Source organism: Colletes gigas, unplaced genomic scaffold (genome assembly GCF_013123115.1).
Source record: "Colletes gigas isolate AHSC1104 unplaced genomic scaffold, ASM1312311v1 Colletes_gigas_Sc00035, whole genome shotgun sequence".
NCBI classification, from domain to species: domain Eukaryota; kingdom Metazoa; phylum Arthropoda; class Insecta; order Hymenoptera; family Colletidae; genus Colletes; species Colletes gigas.
Window position 1 is genome coordinate 744,985 of NW_025106664.1, and position 16,591 is coordinate 761,575.

The 16,591-nt window shown below is 43.8% G+C and overlaps 1 protein-coding gene across 1 annotated transcript in view; it reads left to right on the forward strand.

Moving 5' to 3' along the window:
* The window catches only part of LOC122402327 (GATA-binding factor C-like), an 85,273-nt gene that overhangs the window by 17,647 nt on the left and 51,035 nt on the right, over positions 1 to 16,591 (forward strand). Inside the window, exon 4 of the mRNA XM_043405021.1 lies at positions 4,291 to 4,299. Within this exon, the coding sequence (XP_043260956.1) occupies positions 4,291 to 4,299 (9 nt within the window). The remainder of the gene's footprint in view (positions 1 to 4,290; positions 4,300 to 16,591) is intronic.

The following is a 16,591-nucleotide window of genomic DNA, read 5'->3' on the forward strand; positions in this document are numbered from 1 at the left end:
GGTATCCGCGACTATTTCAACGAGAAGGATCGAAGACAGTCGTTAGAGGAACGAGCCTCGTCCAAGGTACGCAAACTGGTCTCCGGCTTCGAGCACTTGGGACCATTTTTACGCGCCATCGGGAGGATGTGTCAGGTTATTACGGAGGCGCCTGTTGCTAGGCGATCGGACGCAAACTGCAATCCTCGTCTGTACTATTCAGAGGCGAAGTGATGGCTACTATGTAGGATCCACCTAATCCCCTCCACTTCTTAGGTGCTTGGTTATTATTGGATAAGTCGATCAAGAACTAAGGTCGAACCGAGAATCTAAACAGTGGAAGGAATTTGATGGTGTGCCAACATCTCATCTTTCAATAGCACGTGATTAGGTGTAACGATATCTACGATATTTCGAGGCTTTGGGCGCCCCAGACTGATAAACCTAACGCATCTGGACTTTTATTTTAGTACCAGTGATAACTTTAGCTACCTTTGAGATTACAGGACTCAGACTAGGTCCATTTTATTTTTTTGCAACGCAGATAAGATGCAGCTTGCATTTTCGAGCGCCAAAGGTCTATTCCTTGTGATCGAACGTGTTTCGTGCGGCCGAGTTTCGAGTCCCGAGTCGAGAATTTTATCGATATCCAATTGGTGTTTCCGGGTCGACGGGACGATTCGCAGAAAAGCGCCGGTGCACCTGGCCGTCTCGTAAAAGTGCGTGTCCTTGATCGTTTCCTTCGCGGCATACCGAGTCGCACATAATTAATACGCGCGCGCGCGGAACAGCGGAGCGTTATACGTTTCTTACGATACGCAGATGCAGTCATCAGAATGCATGATAAAACAAGGCTAAGTTAATTTCCTGTACACGACGATTAATATATACGGTCCCTCTTCCCTCCGATCGGTGGACAACGCCTGGCCGCGTCTGTTATGGCCTGTAAAAGGCACAGGAAGACTCGTCGGGAGCTCCGTCGTGACGATAGGGATTCGCTGTGTCACGTTCGCTGGCAAAAGGTTTGCAGTTCGACTGCTCGGGTTTATGTATAGAACCACGCCAATAGCTACTATTTTATAGGCTGCAGAATGACAGAATCAGTTTTAACTTGTATCGTGAACTATTTTCTGACGTATCCTGCTATATTACTATAACATGTACTATAAGATACTGTATTGCTATAATGTGCAGTCTTATAGCTACATGGCTTCTATTCTACTATAACAAGTACTATACACAAGGGAAACATTTTAATGGGAGATTCTAGAGGTCAAAATAAGACGAAAATCAAGGATACTAATTTGTTGATTGAGGCTTCGTTAAAAAGTTATAGAAACATTTCCGGCTACACAGTATATTTTTGATAAAGAATTTTTTTTCTCGAAAGTACGTAGGATTTCGGGAGTATGTGTGTTCACTAAAAATGATTGTAATTGACCCCTCCACCGAAAATAATTTTCTCAGAACGATTTGAAATTTTTTAATTTTGCCGACTTTGTCCACATACTCGAATTTTTTTCTCGAAAGTGTGTAGGATTTCAGGGGTATGTCTATTGACCAAAAATGATTGTAATTGCCCACTGCAACCGGAAATAATTTTTTCAGAATAATTTGAAATTTTTTAATTTCGTTGAATTTGACCACCTATTCGAATTTTGTTCTCGAAAGTGCGTAGGATTTCGGGGGTATGTCTATTCACCAAAAATGATTGTAATTGACCCCCGCAAACGAAAATAATTTTTCCGTGAATGATTTGAAATTTTTTAATAACTTTTTAACGAAGCCTCAAACAACAAATTCATATTCCTGATTTTCGTCTTACTATACTTACGTATACTATATTGCTATAATATGTAGTCTTATACCATATATTATAAAATGTATAAATACTGCTGCATTGCTATAGTAATGTAGTTTTATACCATATGGACTCTAGTCTGCTATAACTAGTACTATACAATACTAACTTCAATTCTATAGCATACTGTCTACTCTGCTATATAACAATCTAATCCCAGTTATAGTCGAACACAGTAGCTATAAAGGATAAAAATAGAGCAATATCCGTAACGCTATCGTATGTAGCCCTTCATTTAGAGGTTGTAAACTGTATTTCTATAAAATATCGAAACTATAACGGTGCTTCCTCCAAACTATAGCAAAGGGTGCATAATATGCTATAACATGACTCTAGTATACCTAGTACTATAATATGCTATATAACATATATCTATTCCAAGTTATAGTGAAACACAGAAGCTATAAAGTTAAAAAATAGAGCAACTATTATGCATAGCTTTTCATCTACAGATCGTGAACTATCTTGCTATAAAATATTGAAACTATAACGGAGCTTCCTTTGAACGAAATCGAAGCGTTCATAATATATTATAATATGATTTTATTTTGCTATAAACTAGTACTATAACATGCTGTATAACAATCTATTCCAAATTATAGTGGAACACAGAAGCTATAAATTATAAAAATAGAGCAACTATCATGCATAACCCTTTATCTGTAGATCGTGAACTATTTTGCTATAAAATATCGAAACTATAACGGAGCTTCCTTTGAACGAAATCGAAGCGTTCATAATATATTATAATATGATTTTATTTTGCTATAAACTAGTACTATAACATGCTGTATAACAATCTATTCCAAGTTATAGTGGAACACAGTAGCTATAAATTATAAAAATAGAGCAACTATTATACATAGCCCTTCATCTACAGATCGTGAACTATTTTGCTATAAAATATCGAAACTATAACGGAGCTTCCTTTGAACGAAATCGAAGCGTTCATAATATATTATAATATGATTTTATTTTGCTATAAACTAGTACTATAACATGCTGTATAACAATCTATTCCAAGTTATAGTGGAACACAGTAGCTATAAAGTATAAAAATAGAGCAACTATTATACATAGCCCTTCATCTACAGATCGTGAACTATTTTGCTATAAAATATCGAAACTATAACGGAGCTTCCTTTGAACGAAATCGAAGCGTTCATAATATATTATAATATGATTTTATTTTGCTATAAACTAGTACTATAACATGTTGTATAACTATCTATTAACCCTTTGCACACCTATGTGGAGTGTGACTCGACATCAATTTTTATCTCATGAGCTCCCTTGTCGAGTCCCACTCGACGTTTTTTCAAGTCCAAACCAAGGAGATATCATACACTTGAAAATTAAAAAATACAACAATAATGTAAATAAAACAGATATTTAATTGAATTTGTTTGTTCCTCCGTTTAAATTTGCCCTACTTTTTAGCTAACGTAAATTTTAAATAAAAGACTTAAAAGCGTTGGAAGCTGCTGGTAACAAAATTCAAATATAATTCGGAGTGCAAAGGGTTAAAAGTTATAGCGGAATACATTAGCTGTAAAGGATAAAATTAGAGCAACTATCATACGTAGCCCTTCATTTAGAGGTCGTGAACTGTTTTGTTATAAAATATCGAATCTATAACGGAGCTTCCTACGAACGGAAGCGAAGCGTACGGGTATCGCAAGTGCCCCGAGAATTATTCGAACGCGTTAGAAATGGAAATTCGACATCGAGCCAGGATTAGAGGGTATCGGGCGAGCGTCGGCAGATCGATAGCTCGAAGGGTGGCTGCGGGGGTGTTTCGTGCGATCGGCTCGTAGAGCTCGTGTGAATTCGATCTATTTTCGTCGAGCAGCCTGGCACCTACGGCAGACGGAATAGTTTCGTCCGATACAACGCCGCGGAAATCCGATATCAGCCTCCGTTCGTTCTTGTTCCTAGATGCAAAATCCAGTCCCACGTCCTTCCGAAGGAATTCCAGTCTGTAATAAATTCTGATATTCACCGAACAATTCTCAAAGTCAACATCGTATCTTCGTTCAAATTTTAATCGAATCAAAAGAATTCTCGACTCACGATGTAGAGCGTGTTTGCAAACCTCGGAAAGTGAAATTTCGTTTATGGAAAAATAACAGTCGCTCCCAGGGAAAGTTGCGGAACGCTAATGGATTTCGCGTTGCAGAAAAAAAAAAACGAAGCTGCGTCAGGCGATTAGAATCCCTGGTATTCGAAGCATCGCGATAGATCGGTATTGTGGTAAATAATATTAGTTGCATTCCGTGGATGCAAACGCGAATAGCTATCGCTCTCCGTGCACTTTCTCCCGCGGTTGCCAGAGCGAAACCGGACGGTTTCATGCTTTTTCTAGACGCTGCCTCATCATATTTTTAATTACGCCGTCACACGCGCCGCTCGGATTTATTAATCGCCGCGTTCTCGCGAACCTTTGCCAGTCGATCCAAGTTCCAACCGCTGTTCTTCTCGACGCGAGTCGTGGGATCCCCCCGAAAAGCGCGGTGAACTTTGCGTGATTTTCGGTGTCCGAGAGTAGCTCAAATATTATGACAGGACGTTGAACGGTCCCGCCCACCTATCAGTCATCCGGGTAGACGCACACGCGTGGATCCTCCGGATCGACGCAACGGGCCCCAATAAAATATGTATCGGTTCAAACTGCCGGGCGTCGATTTATCGGTCGCGCGCGTGTCACATTTCGTCCGGTACTGTAATTTTCTTCGCGTCGTCGGTGTAACTGGCTTCCTTCGTCGTGTCCCCGCGCGTTCTTTTTATCCCTCCGGCTACGTTTCTCTCTCGTGTTTTAATAATGGACTGGCCGACCGAAAGTTTGTCCCCGATCGCACGAAACGACCGCGCCGGACAATCGATTACTTCGCTCAGGTTCGGTAATTGGTATCGAAGTGAGGCGTGGCAGGAAATTCGTATTCGACCCTATTTTCCTTCCCGCCGTCAAACTGTTTTTGATTGGTCATACGACGACACCGATTTCTTTTTCAGAGGTTTTCTCGCGAAATAATTCATTTCTCCTGTCTTTCGTATTTGCTCTACTATAAAGTCTGTACAATAAAGGTAGTATAATAATCACTAGACTGAAGATCTTTATGCAAATTGGAGCTTTGTAGAGGGTTGTCTCGAAACCTAAATAGAAGAATTTCTTATATTTTTGCATATTAACACTAGATTTACGGAGCGTGTCAATTTGATGCATTCATATTCTAAACCTAACATTACAGAACTCATAAATATTTTTTCAATCAATTTATATTGAATTTAATTAATGTAAGGATGTTAATATGTACCCTAATTTTTAAAAAACTCCATTTTAATGTAACTGTGAACACAACGAGAGTGTGTAAACCTAATGTTAAGTGCATTCTGTAATTTTTTGGAATGAAAGTTTCCCATAAATGCATAAACATCCTCAGTCTAGTAATTAGAAGCAATCACACCCTTCCACGTGGCCACAAACGTCCAGAGACAAAGAAACGAGAAGCGCCACCGTTTAAATCCGTTCGATTAACCGACCCTCGACCCCCGAGTGTCTTTCACGAGGCCAGCTAGGGGTGAAACAGCGTGAACAGCCCCCCTCCAACCCCCGGGGGCCGAAAAAGGAGGGTCCCACGTGCGTTTCGCACAATATGTCGCGTTTTTACGGGGCGATCATGGGAGCGAATCGGGTCACAGATGCGTCGAAAGGAGAGAAAGAGAATCGCCGATACGATCTACGAAAACAATGGTCAGCACCGCCAGGTACGCGACCCCTCCTCCCCCCCTGCCTATTTCCAAAATAATAAAGTCCGCGGCGCATGTAACGTGAAAACGCACATTGTGTCGACGTGTCTCTTCCACGGAAATTCCAGTCGGAGCGTTATTATTAACGTGCGCTGTACGACCGTGCGCTCGAAAGAACCCTGATGGGCCAGATAGCAAGGGTTGAAAACCCCCCCCTCTCCACTCTGACCCCCTCCGACGCTGGCAACCGGCCGACGCCATCTTTGATTCGCCGCGAAGATAGGCAGGAGGGAACAGCTGGGAACTTTTCGGGACTTTTTTTCCTTTCCGTCGGTTCTCGGTTGTTTCTTCGTTCGCCACACGGGCGGACGGTTCTGTTTCGTTTTGGGGCACGCTCTGCCTCCCCCTGCTGGCGCTCACCCCCTTTCCGGACGATCTAATGGCGGCTCGCGTCGAAAACAGCGAATTTTCGATCCCTTTTATCATTCGTCGAAATACAGTGAAAATAGAAATTAATTCCGCCGCGTTAATGGAGGAACTGTGACGAATTGAAAAAATCTTTACAATGTTTGGAGTTTTATGAATGACCCCCTGAAGTATTGAAGTAAAATTCGCAAAAATGACGAAGTTGCAGAAGTTTTAGTAGATGTAAAAAATGTAATGCGTAAGGCTTGGAATTAACTTTACTTCGGGACATTTGTTTGAAACTCTTTTATTGTTTCTGCTCTGGTCAAGTTTTTATACGAATGGGAAGTGTTTGGATCGAGATAGCTGTGTGGACCAAGTGTATCTAGTCTAGTGCGATAATTTAAACGCGTTTTTCTCAAAATTAACTAAAACTTTGTGCAGTGATTCTTAATATTATTCTCTTTAGTTGTACGTACGGAATTTTCGATCAAACAATTAGTTCCTACGTGGAGTTAAAAATGCTAGACTGCACGGCGATCAACGCTGTCCACCCAAGGAGTAACATTTATTATTTCATCCAAAGTCGATAAAACGTAACGAAAAAGAAATATTTGTATCTTGAAATGTCAAAGAATATACAGGGTGTTCGGCCACCTCTAGCAAAGATTTTAATGAGCGATAGTAGAGGCCAAAATAAGACAAAAATCAAGAATACCAATTTGTTGATGGAAGCTTCGTTAAAAAGTTATTAACGTTTAAAGTGCCGCCCTTACTGAATTTTTTTCTCGAAAATGCGCAAGATTTCGGGGGCATGTCTATTCACCAAAAATGACTGTAATTGAACCCTACAACCGAAAATAATTTTTCCACAACGATTTGCAATTTTTTAATTTTCTCGAATAATTTCACACCTTCTCTATTTTTTTTCTCGAAAGTGGGCAGGATTTCGAGGGTATGTCTAATGACAAAAACTGATTGTAATTGACCTCCGCAACCGAAAATAATTTTTCCACAACGATTTGCAATTTTTTTTCTCCGTTGAAAAATTTAGGCACCTAATTGGATTTTCAGTAAGGAATTTTTTTCTCGAAAGTGCGTACGATTTTGGAGGTATGTGCAATGATAAAAAATGATTGTAATTGATCCCCGCAACCGAAAATAATTTTTTTAGAACGATTTGAAAAATTTTTTTTCGCCGAAAAATTTCAGCACCTACTCGATTTTTTTTCTCGAAAGTAGATAGGATTTCGGAGGTATGTGTACTCACCAAAAATGATTGTAGTTGACCCCCGCAACCGAAAATAATTTTTCCAGAACGATATGAAATTTTTGAATTTAATTGTTAATAACTTTTTAACGAAGCTTCCATCAACAAATTAGTATTCTTGATTTTCGTCTTATTTTGGCCTCTACTATCGCTCATTAAAATTTTTGCTATAGGTGGCCGAACACCCTGTATATAGAAAGTAGCAAAAAGTTTCATCGAACCCTTATGCCGTAAAAAAATTGTCAAATATCACTTTTCGTTTTACAATTTCACTCTCTCCCCTTAACGGGTGGAAGATAGGCAGGGAACAGCTGACTTTTTTCTTTTCTGTCGATTCTCGGTCGTTTCTTCGTTCCCCTGTTTCGTTTTGGGGCACGTTCTGCCGCCCCTGCTGGCATTCACCCCCTTTCGGGACGATCTAATGGCGGCTTACGTCGAAAATGTTCGTTTCGCGACTGTTTCCTTTACCGCTCGACGAGATTTGGTGAAAATAAAAATGAATTCCGCGTTTAAGGGGAGGAAATACGGGAGATCGAGGCGATAGAAACGGGAGGAAATCCCAGCCGGAGATCGAGGGATCGAAATTTTTGAGACGTCGTTGAATCCTCGAGGACGTCAGCTCGGGAAGATCGACGATCCTGGGCGAGGAAGAGGAAGCCGGTCGGAGGGACGAGGAGGCGGGGGCTAACCTTCTGCGTGGAATCGCTCGTTAACGGCTGTCCTACACGCTCTCCCTTTTCTTTTCTCGTCCTGGCGATCCTTATCGCGCGCCATGCCACGCCGTGCAATGCCGTGCTCGTCGGAGTTACGGTCCTCCGGGCGTTCCTGGACATTCCAGCGGCCACAGAAGCGCCAGCGACGCTCGCGGGACCCGTTAACCCCTTGGTGGAATTTTTCAGACCGAGGAATAGGCCCCCGGGCCCGTGGCCTCTCGACTTTTTTACGCGCCTGCGGTGGAATTCTGGTGCTACGACGTCGAGGAAATGGCGGATCGGGGATGCGTCGCACGTCCGTCGGCAGGATTTCGAAAAACGCGGCGTCGGAAACGAATTTTTCAACCTGGACCTCTCGTAAATTCAAACAAACGTCCTCGATATACAGGGTGGATCATTACGTATTGTGTTATTATTATAAAATATTTCAGATGAAGTTGAATGGTTTCGAGGGGGCCATATTCTGATACTAATTTTCTTGTAAGTGGATATGTAGAAGACATGTGAAGATCATTAACGATTTCGTAAATGGAATCATATATTTCTTATTGCAATAGATTCTCCTTAACATTCACAATAAAAAATCATTAGCTTAGGAGATATTTTAATGTTATTAGGAAATTATGACTGAGGAAAAGGTTTTATCGTGACGGCCATTTAAATCACATTGTCAGAATCGATAGATTTATGATTCACTCACCCTGTGTATACAGTCTCTCATATTGACCATGGTAGTCGGCGTACAACTTATTTTTCAATTAGAACTATTCTCAAATGTTTACATTTCATAACGCCGTTGTATAAAATCGTAGACAAAGCATTAAGCAAGAAGGCAAGCATTGTCGGTGCAGAAAGTGTCGTGTAATGTATATTAATTTATAATAATACAACATTATACCTACAAGAAAACTAGCATCGTCAGAATGTGCCCTTCTCGAAACCATTCAACTTCATCTGAAACATTCTTCGCTACGCGTAATAACAGTGACGTAATTCTAAATGGCAATATGCAGTGGCCCACAATGTACACTCACCAAAGAAAAATTGCACGAGACAGACAAATTCGAAAGATTGAATTGTAAGTTTGGAATTTCATTAATTCTCGATAGAAAATCGACGAGTATTTATAACCGTCCTAATTCGTTCCCTTGCCAGGAGCACTTGATATTCCCATAACGCGTGTGTTAGAATAATGGATAAGTATTCAAACCAGGAAACGATGGCAGACATGTATTTCATGCACGGACTATAATTAAGTGTACAGAGTGTACCGTAACACGTGGTCGATTCAGTGCGCAAAAACAATGAAAAGAGCTCGTAGAGGCGTGTGCCCCATTCGATTCTACTGTTATAGTAATTTTTGTACTCCGGCAACGTGCAGTCGATCATTTTCGTAGGAAGAGCATTTCAACCTGTTAAACATTCCAGGCAGTTGTCCAATTTTTTGCCATCTCGGTATCGACAGGTTCGACGAAGAAACAGTTAACGAGTGGCAGCGAGAATAGAGATCTATTTTAGAAGACAGTAAGTTCCGTAGGAGCTATAGATCTATTAGAAAATCGTTCGTTGAAGAACCGTCCTGCTCGACTGAAATGTAACCGTGCACCGTCATGCATAAACCACATGCGTCGTACTTACATGTAATAGATCTTCTCCCGATCATTCATGCAATTGGTTACTCAAGAAATTGACGTAAGATTGATCTGTTACTTTTCCACGAAGGGAAACTAGGAATAGTCAAACCTTGTATACGAACAGTTTAGTAGAATCGATCGTACTAGTTTTTTTTTTTTTTATAAATACTGTGTTTCTGGTTGTGATTCGGAGTACAAAAATGGCGGAGATATTGATATTTCCATATTGTTTTTGTATCGGGTCAGCCACGCGCCATCGCATGGCTTCCGCGAGCAGAGATCGGCCAACGACTCCGCATTCGTTGCTCCGAGAGGGCAAACCGTTCATCCTCGACATCTTGAACCGAACCCCTTCCCACGATTCACAGTTCGCACAAAAGAGAAACTTGGAGCGAAAGAAGAGTCGAAGAAAAATGCAAGCAACGAGAGGCGTTGTCCTACATTGTCCGTTAGGCATAATCGACGCACTGGCGACCATTTTGTTTATTTTAAGAAATCCTCTACTCACAGTTTGCTAAATAATGGTACGGTCGAACCTTGGGGGATAACGTTTCTATAAATAAACCGCCATGCACGTAATCTTTCTCCGACAAACGGAATTTCAAATATTCTTATTTGCGATTATTAAAATTGATATTTTAACGATTTCACGTTGATATATTACAAAATTGTAAATGAATGGCCTCGTTAGAAACGCAAGTTCTACCGTATGAAATTGCAAAATCCACTGTTGCTTTCGTTTTGACAACGGGGGGTCTAAAGATATCCTTAGGGCCTATTGCGTCTACTAATCTTAATCCTATCGAATTGTGACGTATCATTGCTCGCGTTAATCGATCTCTAATACCAGAAAACGATATCGAAACGTTCCGAGATCGTTCGCGAGGCCAAAAGAGAGGGGCTCCATTAAAAAAAATGTCGTTTACCTTCGCGGGACACAATACCGCGCTAGGTGTCTGAGATCCAAGATACGGATCTCGTCGAGCATTGTGCCCGCGTATGATCCGCGAGACGAGTTGGACTCGTGTGTCGTTGCCCTCGAATTCGTTTTCTCGATCGGTGGAGCGGTTACGAGAAAGCGCCGGTAGATTTTTCACCTCCACCCAAGAAATTTCCCTCGCACGGTGTGACTGGGACCGAAAGTGAATCGAGTTTTCCCCCCCGACAACGTGAACTCATCCGTTCGTGCGACTCGCAGCTACTTTCCACGCGATCGGGATTAATTATGGAAATTATTCGCGGCGAAGCAACGATTCGAATCTGCCGCGAAACGACTGGCGTCGAAAGTTACTAGAGAATGTCTTCGATGACCGCGCAAGGTCACTAGAAATTAATTGTTCGACGAGATTGCGCTTGATTTTCACTGGTTTTAGCCATCTACGAAAAGTCTCTAGATCGTCCCGAAACGCCACTATGAAAATTCGACTCGCGATCCTCGGCGAAGGAGGCGGTTAACCTTCGATCCATCCGACGCTGGATGGTTTCCCTCGGGTTCTGCTTGGGTTTCGATCGAGAACGTTGGAAAAAAATCCCTAGATTATCCAATCGGAGGGTACCGTCGCTGCATGGAATAATTAAATCCCGACGTACAGCGCTGGTTAATTATAATCACGAGGAACAAAAGGATAGCGTAACGATCCGGGAGAGCGCGGCTGTGGTCCATTAAAATTCACTGGAATAAATTTCGAGCGGTCGCGCGCGCGAGCGTAAAGGAAAAGAGAGGAAGAGAGACGGTAAGGGAAAAAGGAAGGCGCGTCGTCATTTCCCTAGTCAGCGAGCCTCCTGGATTTCGTGAGATCGCCACCGGTGGTTTATGAACAGCACACGCAGTCGTGGTCCGGGGCAGAAACGGCGACTGAATTATGTACCAGATGCAAATGCCGTCGTATTGTCCGGTGCCGGCGGCCGTGCTCCATCCATCTTTCAGCTTCCTTGAAAATTCCGCTCATGAGAGACGAGATTTGCATCCGTTCACACTTTGAATACGTCGCTGTCCGCCTCGAGATCGCCGCCACTCTTGTCTCGCGCCTCTTTCTCCCCCACCTCGCGATCCTTGCGCTCTCTGGCGGCCTCTTTTTCCCCCTAGCGTTCGTTCTTTGCCGTTAATCGACGCCCTTACCCCAATCCATGACTCTTCGATACTAGAAAATTCGATAATCAGCGTTTCAAATCGCTTTTTTATTAAGTAAATTAAACCAGAAATTCCCTAGATTTCTGTATCGTCACGACTTCATACAAGAATGTAAACAAATTCCCTAGAATAATGTTCGTTGCTCGACATTTTGATAATTGGAATCTTCGCGAATAAATGTTTGTTGCTGCAACTAACAATTAACAAACGAGGCGTGTTGCCTACTAAGGAACAGGTTTCGTTTCCACAAAAATCGTCGCCATTCGGTGTCTTAGAATCCCGGAATCTTATCAAACGGTCGAATCAGGAATTAGAATGACGACCACCGCCGTTACTCTCGACCGTTTCACCGATTTGCAATTTTAATGAAACTGCTCCGAGGTCCCCGGTGAAATTTCGGCCATATTGCCGATCCCGTATTGTCGCGGAGGATTTTTTTCCCCCGCCGTACCAGCGATCCGTCGGATCTTTACGAGCGATCCACCGATCAACGCCAGCCAATAATTTCGTCGCGCGTCCCGTTTCGTCGGCCGACAAGCGCCACGATTTATTTCGCGAATTTATGCGCGACCGGTATTGCGCGTACCCCTCGGCACCAACAGTCGGAAGCAATTTACAAGTTAATAGGTTAGGACGATTCGTTACTCGCCCTTTTCCTCTCCACCTCTTTTTCGAGGTTGAATCTATTTCTTTTATTTATTTCGGCGCACGCCCATCTAATTGGCTCGTCTCCCTTTTTCGATCACCTAAAGCCGCCTTCGTTCGTGAAAATTTTTCCACTCCGCCATTTTGAATTCTCGAGTTCAGATCATTCGCGATTCTTTTTCCAGATCCGTGTTAATTAGATATTTAGATAGTGTGCTGAAATTTTGATAGTTAGATTGATTGGTCTCCCTTTTCGATCACCTAAAGCCGCCTCCACACGTGATAATTTCTCGACCCGGTTATTTTAAATTCTAGAGTTTGAAACGTTGCAATTCTTTTTCTAGACGCCTGTAAATTCAATTTTTTACACAGTGGGTTGAAATTTCGATAGTTGAATCTACTCGTCTCCCTTTTTCGATCACCTAAAGCCACCTCCACACGTGAAAATTTCTCGACTTCGCCATTTTGAATTCTCCAGTTTGGATCGTTACAATTCTTTTTCTAGGTGCTTGCAAATTAGATTTTTTAGCCAGTGGGCTGAAATTTCGATAGTTGAATCGACTCGTTTCCCTTTTCTATAACTTAAAGTAGCCTTCACACGTGAAAATTTCTCGACTTCGCCATTTTGAATTCTCCAGTTTGGATCGTTACAATTCTTTTTCTAGGTGCTTGCAAATTAGATTTTTTAGCCAGTGGGCAGACATTTTGAATCTGGAGGCTGAAGATTAATTATTATTCCATGAACCTGGCTTCGTAAAAGTGAAGTTTGAGTTTCTAGAGAAATAGTAGAGTGCTGGAGATCGGATTTTAATCCCAATCGGCGCGATAATAAGAGTCGAAGGCGGACACCGTTACCTCGAACAATACATGGTTTTTTTTCTCGTGCGACCTGGCTACTTAAGATTCGGCACGCCGCGATTGGACGACCAGTTTCGACTGTCCGACAAGTCGATCGATCATTCACCGACACAAAGAAACAATCGACCGCTCGATAAACTACCGTGCCGTACAAGCGACGGACTTGAAATTGATTTACCTCGCGTTCGAGGTAATTCGGTTCCGTTCAGTCAATCCGTTGCTATCAGTTTTTACCAGCGCCGGATTTGCTGGGGATGAAACGTATTATTACATTTTAATACCTAATTCTTTCTTCTCCGTTCGAGAATTACGAACACCACGTAGGGCAAGAGCATTAATTAGCGTGGAGCTGTCGGGGTCGCGATTTGTATCGTTCTTAATGTTCGAAAAAGAACAAAAAAGAGAAGCAATTTCACATCGAAGAACTCAGCCGCGACGCGGAATCGCGATGAAAGCGAGCGAAAAAATTGCAGCAATTTACGGTTGAAATTTTCAAGCTTCCTACGTCAAAACATTGTAGCACAAAGGAAACGGGGGGCCAGGATTTTGCGCGTGAAACCCGCGCGGCCATAATCACGCGAGAAAGTACGAAAGAATTTTTCTCGCGTGCGTCAGCTCGTATTCCGTGTCGGGCGCAGTTTACAGCCATATTCCTCCGTCGAGGAATAAATAATTAATCCGTGGAGCGCAAGAAAATGTTCGTATCGGACCCGTACTTTGCAAAACGCGTGATCGGATAAACGATGGAAAATCACATTTAACAGTTTTACTTTTTAGTGTTTGAGGAATGATTCTGGTTTAGGGGTAAGTGGAGAGAAGGTTGTTTACTCTCTGGAACCACCCCAGTTATTATTTCCTGTATTCGAGTGTCATTAAGCGAGATGTAGCCGTTTCTTGACACCAGGGTAACAGTTAGGGTTGATGGCCGGCATGAAAGGGGGTTGGTAGATGTAATCCCGAGTCCTATCGTCGTTGGGAGGCTTCAGGCTTCCAGCCCTCCCCCTTCTAGTCGAAAGGGCTCTGGATCTCCGGAGAAGGATTCGTAGATTCCCCAGGGCAGCTGCGCTCGCTATCATTGGCCGCGATCTCGATGTATCCCACCCGTGTCCGGGAAACGACCCCTCCAGCAATCAAGGACCAATCCTATCCCGTCCTTCCCATGTAGAGGGTAGATCCCTGCTTGGGGTGGACTCGATTTCGGCGGTCCTTCTGCCGCTTGGATAAAATTGAACGACGAGAAATATCGAAATGTTCACGAGAAACGTACCACCGCCTCTCTGGCGTGTCTGTTTATTTTTCTGTGAACGATTCTAGGGACATTTGTTATACCCTGTCGCTTAAACGAACGATTTGGGGAGTCCTGCGCACGGAGGCGTATCTAAAGCGTTCGATAAATAGATCGAACGATTACAATTGTTTCTAAATTTCACCAGAATAGTGTGTCGAAATAGTTACGAGGAAATTGAAAATATGGAGAATGTAAATAATTAGGAATTTCGAATGTTAAAAGAGTGTATTGTGAGTCTGATTCTTTGAACGCGAATAGAAAAACGATTGTGTTTGCTTGTTGCAAATACTCGTTTTAGTTCTTTGGGGGCCGTTACCATAGACGAGGAAAGTTACTAGATCGTCAGGGAGTTTCTGCAAGTGGGAGGACGGAGGTTACCGTTGAATTTCAGATCCCCTTATCGCTTCGTGTGTATGGAAGAGCAGTCGCGAAGTGGATGGAAGATCCTATCGCGTCGCATCCTCCAGGGAAAGATTTTAAAAGTCAATTCGAGTTGAAAGAGGAGCATCGCAATATCTGCGAAACGTTTTCGCCGGTGCCGGACGACGGAGAATAGTTCCAGAAAATCGCGACGTCGCTGCAATATCCCCGACAATCTCTACGGTCCTCGTCGCGATGGCCAATCCAGTCGTCGCGACTATTTCGTTCAGACAATTGCGCTCGCGAACCAGCCAGTCTCGCTGGTCGCGACTACACCGACCAAGGGACATTTTTTTTTTACTCTTTTCTACGTTCCGTTGCAAACATTTGAATTCCACGGTTTAAAAATAAGTAGGGCTGGAAACGCTTATGGAAATTATGTTGAAAAATTGTGGAAGCGTTAGCGATCTCGGGGTCCACTCTCCAGAAACGGGCCACCAGAAAAAGGGTCTCGTCGATCTAGAAAGAATCGTCCTGGAAGTCCATAAATCTTGGCTAGGACGAGCAGAAGGGGGGACGCGAAGGCAGAAAGGAAGATAGGGGGAAGAACGGTCGTGGCGTGGGAGGGGGTGGTGTAGGCCGACTGGTCGGATGACTCCTCCGTCGCTGGGGCCCGCGGGCACGAAAAACGCGGCAGCCGGTGGCGCGGTCGAATAAATCAAACTGGCGTGAAAATCAATTGTAAGACACTCGCCTCGCGTGTAGCCTGACCCCCACTCCTTCCCCCGGCGGCCGTTCCCCTCGCCTCGCGATGCTTCCCCTTCGTGGTCGCGGGTTTCGTGCGTTACCCGTGAACCGAGTCACCTTCCTTTGTGCTTCCACTCCCCCCGCCCCCTCCGCGCGGGTGCTTCCGCGCTCGTTCCGCGTTGGTCCTTTGTTCCTGCGCGCTCGCGGTCTTCCTAGGGGACGCGTGGTGAGCTTGAGAGAGGGAAGGAGGGGGGCAAACGCGAAGGAGGGGGGCGAAGGTTGGTGTACGTGCGCGCGTGTGTACGCGCCCGGGGAATGAGAAACGGGGAGCAACGGGGATACGAGGAGGACGTGGAAACGGGAATAAGGGAGTTCGTCGACGAAGAAGACGATGGAACAGCGGCGAAGAGAGGGGGTAGAGGGGGAGAATTTAGGCGTGCGCGAGCGCGCACAAGGCTCTCGAGCGACACAGTTGGAGGGAGGAAACGGAGCGACGAGGGAAAGGGTGCAAAGTCAATACGGGCGGAAAACCGCGCAGACGCCTCGCGTCGGCCAATCAGGACGTCCGTCGGGACGCATGGCGTCCCCGCTGGCGCTGGAACGGCGCTGTCGTCGCTACGTCTGGCCGTCTGGACGCCGAGGTAAAATCGTCTCGTTCGGTCCTAATTTTTTTTCCCAAGCTTTCGCTTTGGAATTCCTTCGATTCCGTTGGAATTGCTGAAATTGTCTCGAATGTACACGAAAGTCCCCTCGAATATTTCTTGGGGAACTCCTTGATATGCGTTTCATTTTTAATAAGAATCGATCGCAATTCCACGAAAGAAAACACCGTGCGTTCTATTTTCGTCCGCGAAATCGTGACAATGCAACTCGTGCCGGGCAGCGAGCGATTTATCGCCGGTGCGATTCAAGGACCCCTCAGGTGCGCTCGCGAAAGTACACTTGACGAAATA